Here is a 5504-nt window from a genome sequence, read left to right as displayed (position 1 = left end):
TACACATCAGAGCTGACTAAAATGACATGTGGTGTTCCCCAAGGTTCAATACTGGGGCCTCTTCTGTTCAACATCTACATGCTTCCACTAGCTCAGATTATGGAAAACAACAAAGTGTGTTATCATAATTATGCAGACGACACACAAATCTACATAACTATGTCACCAGGGGACTATAATCCCATACAAGGGCTGGGTAACTGCATTGAACAAATCAACAACTGGATGTGCCAGAATTTTCTTCAATTAAACAAAGATAAAACAGAAGTAATTGTTTTTGGTACCAAGGACGAACAATTGAAAATCACCGCTCAGCTTCAGTCACTGATGTTAAAACCCACAAACCAAGCCAGAAATCTAGGTGTAGTTATGGATTCAGACCTCAACCTGAACAGCCATATCAAGACAATTACAAAATCAGCCTCCTATCACCTGAAGAATATATCAAGGATTAGAGGACTTATGTCTCAACAGGATTTGGAAAAACTTGTCCATGCATTTATCTTCAGTAGACTGGACTACTGTAACGGTGTGTTTACAGGTCTCTGTAAAAAGTCCGTCAGAAAGCTGCAGCTGATTCAGAACGCTGCAGCTCGAGTCCTCACTAAGACCAGGAGGGTGGATCACATCACTCCAGTTCTGAGGTCTTTGCACTGGCTTCCTGTCCAACAAAGAATTGACTTTAAAATCCTGCTGTTGGTTTACAAAGCACTGAATGGGTTAGGGCCAAAATACATCTCTGATCTGCTGCTACCTTATGAACCATCCCGACCCCTCAGGTCGTCTGGGACCGGTCTACTTTCTATTCCCAGAGTCAGAACTAAACATGGAGAAGCAGCGTTCAGTTTTTCTGCTCCACATATCTGGAACAAAGTCCCAGAAAGCTGCAGGTCTGCTGAGACCCTCAGCTCATTTAAATCAAGATTGAAGACCTTTCTGTTTACTGCTGCCTTTAATTGAACCACGTTCAAATAATATATGAATCAATTTCCTGTATTTCTGCATTTTACTACTGCATTTTATTTCTTACACTGTTTTTTAATTGTTTTTGAAATCTCCTTTTCTTTTGCCTTGTGTTTTGATGCTTTTAATGGTTTTATGTGAAGCACTTTGAATTACCTTGTTGTTGAAATGTGCTCTACAAATAAACTTGCCTTGCCTTGCCTTAACAAACAGCACAGCTTACCTACACAAAATCAGAGAGTAATTGAAATGCACCAATCACTAGGCTGTCTATACAAGAGCAGCTACTTAACTATTTCAGGCCACACAGTATAGAAATAGTGTTCACAGTACTCTTGCGCCTACGATTAGGGTTGGGTACCGAAAACCGGTGCCGGTATGGTACTGTAGTGTGTGTACAGAGTGTGTGTGTTTTGTATTTATTTTTATTTATTTTAGTATACTGTGAACTGTTAACAGTTAAGTTATTGTTCATAGTTTGATGTTAAAAACTTTGAAGCTGTAGTTTGAAGCCAAGTGTTTTGTATTCATTTATATTCATAGTATACTTTAAACAGTTAATATATTGTTCAATTTGAAGAAAAAAGTATCGGTTCAGGCACTGGTATCATTTTTGCACCGGTTTCGGAAAAACCCCAAACGATACCCAACCCGACCTACGATACACTGGAATTCTAAACACTGCTTTTCTACATCCACCGAGAAGAAAGTAGGTTCCACAAATGTAGTCCCTGCAAGAAGCATGCGACTACCTGAACACGAAGCTCACACAGATAATAGAAAAGCATGAGCACTGGCTTACTAAGCCAGCCAGACGAATCAGCGTTCAAAGAAGAACAAAACTACAGCCTAACATTTAACCAAAACTAGTGTGCACAACAATATTTCTCCACTCTTACTACTCACACAGCGTTCAGCATGTGTGAAGAACAAAGGCCAGCAAATGCCACCACATACTATCCTGAGGAATGAACATTTCAAACTGACCTACCGTATTCTTGAACTTACCTGGGTTCCTCTCTACCTAAGAAACTAGTTCTATCTGGCTAAACCTCAACTAGCCTTTGTCGGCTTTCCCGGGCACGCCAGGGACCACCGCAGTTACCGCACCAAAAACAATAAGGTGGTGCTGGTCTCTCCAACACCCGCAGGCTTTCTTTTCTCCTGCACCTAGTTTGAAAGTTGTTTGCCAACCGCCATTAAAAACAAAAGAAGAAGAAGAGCTGCACCTAGAAGTCAAAAGACACAAAATACACACACGCACACAGACACACCCAAGCACAAACATTCACAGCAGGGTATAAAACCAAACGCAACACTGTTCTGACAGTCAGTGAGTTTCTTTGTTCTCTACAGATCCATAAGTAATCTGTCTTTGTTCTCTTCATCTTCAGCATCTGCATCATCTCATTGCCTTCGCCATGAAGACGCTGACTGTGTCTGCACTTGTTTGTGCCATGATTGCTCTGACTCAAGCTGCTGGTGAGTATTACACATAGAAACTGTTAGAGATTCATTTATTATCACTGAACAGTAATAATCCAGATCAATAACTGCAATGTCAAACTGTCTAGCTTTTCCAGAGGGAATGCCGGAAAATGACCAATCAGAAGAGTAGCTTTTAGATTTCCACTTCAATAGATCTATATACATATATATGTACACTGTTACATCATGTTTTAGCATCTCTGTACCATCAAAATAAATTATTTTAATACAGTAATGTAAATATTCTACATGAAGAGTCTGTCACTGGACTTTACATTACTATATTCTATATATAAATCTATATATCTATATCCAAACTCTATTTCTCTCAGCAGAGAGTCATCTGGTGAAGAGGGAAGCGTATTGTTCCGAGGGTTGGACTGAGAGCAGCAGTCGCTGTTTCCGCTACATTCCAACACTGATGACTTGGGCTGAAGCTGAGGTAATGCTGGTGGCTTTGAAAGATTGTATTTTTGACTGACTTGGAGTTGAACAACTCTTCTCTCTCTCTCTCTCTCTCTCTGTCGTACTGTAGAAAAACTGTGTGCTCCAGGGTGGAAACCTTGCATCCGTCCACAGCATCCTGGAGTACCAAGGGATTCAGAAGATCATCCTGGACAACAGTCAAGAGAATCAATCATGCTGGATTGGAGGCTCTGATGCAGAAGAGGTATTTATTTCATCATTGCCCCATTTGCAAATATTGCATTCATTATGTATTATACATGAAACTTTACTCAAACTTTACCATATTATATGAACAGGTATAATATTACTTTCTCTCTCTTTTGCTCCGCTACACTCCAGTTCCATGGCCATTTCTTAAAAGTGCTCTTTCTATTACTATTTGTATTATTTTACATACTTTATAATTGTATTATTATTATAAATGTTCTCCAACAAATGGATTTCTCCTCTGGGGACCAATTAACTGATCTTAAGTTACTTAAATCAAATAACTTTAACACTTTTATTTCTTGTAATACTCGATTCTATTCTTTCTTCCAGGAGAATGTCTGGTTCTGGAGTGACGGTACTTCTTTCGGCTACGTGAACTGGTGTGCTGGAGAGCCTAACAACTGGAGAGGCTACCAGGATTGTATGCAGATGAATTACAGTGGTAAAACAACACAGTGCTTGTTGTAGGAGTGATACTCGTGATAAGAGGTGGATGAAAAGAGGAGAGTGAACTGCATGTATTTATGTTCTGGTAACTGCTCATCACATCGACTTCACACTCGTTGGCTGTGTTGTTTAGCACTCAAAGAAGTTTTGAGTGTGAAGTTGTTGAGATGAGCAGCTCTCTAACATACTGTATCTCAAGGACCTCTTGTGTTACATTATTCACGTTTTGACAAAGATTTGATTTGCATTAGTGACTCTAGTGTTCGCTGACTTCATCCATCAATAATTATTGGTCACATGAAACAGTTTGAGTAACATTAACTGACTCACCTTCTTGTGTTGTGCTTGCAGGTGAGAAGTGCTGGGACGACATACATTGCAGCAATATGAAACCGTCTGTGTGTGTCAAGAGAGTCTGATTGGTGGACTGACAGCGAGGCATGGTTGAAGCACAAACAAAACACCTCTGGTCTCTTCACTATGTCATGCTCTCGTGACTTTGTTTGGGTCAAGATAACCTTTTCGCAGAACACACAATTCGTGTACGGGAAATGTTTGGACACACATTGGAGTGATGGATTACAATTTGTCTGACGTGCCTTAATCTCTTCCTAAGAATGTTTTTGATGAACCAAATTTGTTGAGTTCAATCCTAAGTTATATGATGATTTTCTTCAACAAGAGCTCCTCCATCAATCAATTCATTTATTTGTTTCGTGAAAATCGTACAGGGTGAAGTTTTAACTTTTAAATGTATTTGTTTGGCCCCCAATCACACATTTGCCTCGGAGGGCTTTACAATGTACAACATCCTGTGTGGACCCTCACATCAGAAAACAGGGAGACACGGTCAAGTATGCAGGCTTCAGTTCAACAGAAAGACACCAAATGTGAAGATAGTATTCCCAAAGACTGAATGATCACACGGGTGGTGTGAAGGTTTTGTGTTTGAAGCCCCCTGCGATCATTGGATAAGCCCCGCCTCTTTACTCACTGCTGCGTGAATCTGCTATGCACAGAAAATGATCTCAGAAATGAATCCGTAATTTGAGTTGCTGCAAGTTCAGTTCATTTTATGCGAGTCATTAGTTAAAGAAACTGTAACTATTTAAATTATTTGATCTTGTTTTTGTCTTAAGTTCTGGATCTGTCACAATCTGCCCTGCTCCTGCTCGTAGGTCACGTGTTTCCTGTTTCCTGCCTTTTATTCATGTTTTGTGTTTCCTGTTTTATTTTGTTACCCACCTCTCCTCTAGTTTCAGATAACTTCACTTCCTGCCCGTGTGTGTTTTGATTAGTTTCACCTTTCATTCTGAAGCATTAAAATCACATCAGATAACTACATTCAGGATTTTAAATGTGTGTGATAAGTTTGGTCATGTTTTGATCATTTTTAGCCCCTCAAAAACACCTTTGTTTTTCATGGCGAACAAAGCATCGCCACGGCAACGGCTTTTCACAAAACAACAAGCTTTAAGTAGCTTTTCATCACAAAGGTCTTTAGATTGTACCGACCAAATTTGAAGTTGATTCTATTAATTCCCTAGGAGGAGTTCGTTAGAGTACAGCGCCTGGAAATGACAAAAGCGACACGAGAAAGTCATAAAGAATTAAAAATGGCTGACTTCCGGTTGGGTTTAGAGCATGGTCCCAAGAGACTTTCTTTTAAGTCCACATGTGATACATGTGCATACCAAATTTTGTAAATCTATGTGAAACGTACTGCGAGGGCCGCTTCGTCTAAATATTGTAGGGGGCGTTATTGAGCCGATTTGTCCCTCTGAACCAATGAAATGATATTACATAAATACATTTTGGGCTTGTAATCTGTGTGCCAAGTTTGCTCATGTTTCGAGCATTTTTAGCCTCTCAAAATTACCTTCGTTTTTCACAGCGAAGACTGCGTCGCCACGGCAACAGTGTTCAAC

General features: G+C 39.9%; 1 protein-coding gene across 2 annotated transcripts; it reads left to right on the top strand.

Moving 5' to 3' along the window:
- Nucleotides 1–2284: 2284 nt before the first annotated feature.
- On the top strand, nt 2285–4920 carry LOC306796883 (ladderlectin-like). 2 transcript variants are annotated; one of them, XM_079295949.1, is made up of 5 exons: nt 2285–2445; nt 2787–2893; nt 2987–3121; nt 3460–3571; nt 3928–4920. In XM_079295949.1, exons 1-5 carry the CDS (start codon nt 2385–2387, stop codon nt 3993–3995), a joined length of 483 nt encoding a protein of 160 aa, XP_079152075.1. In that variant the 5' UTR covers nt 2285–2384; the 3' UTR covers nt 3996–4920. The 2 variants fall into 2 exon arrangements, with proteins under 2 accessions (XP_079152075.1, XP_079152074.1); XM_079295948.1 differs by having other exon boundaries at nt 2784–2893.
- The last annotated feature ends 584 nt before the right edge of the window (nt 4921–5504 follow it).

The sequence above is a fragment of the Melanostigma gelatinosum genome (genome assembly GCF_949748355.1).
Source record: "Melanostigma gelatinosum genome assembly, chromosome: 23".
Lineage (NCBI taxonomy): Eukaryota > Metazoa > Chordata > Actinopteri > Perciformes > Zoarcidae > Melanostigma > Melanostigma gelatinosum.
The sequence above is the reverse complement of the archived record's forward strand: the minus strand, read 5'-3'. Positions and strand labels throughout refer to the sequence as shown.

Coding starts and splice junctions, on each gene's coding strand:
- LOC306796883 (XM_079295948.1), top strand. CDS start 2,385: ATGAAGACGCTGACTGTGTCTGCACTTGTTTGTGCCATGATTGCTCTG. Junction 2,446..2,783: donor TGCTCTGACTCAAGCTGCTG/GTGAGTATTACA, acceptor TATTTCTCTCAG/CAGAGAGTCATCTGGTGAAG. Junction 3,122..3,459: donor GAGGCTCTGATGCAGAAGAG/GTATTTATTTCA, acceptor TCTTTCTTCCAG/GAGAATGTCTGGTTCTGGAG.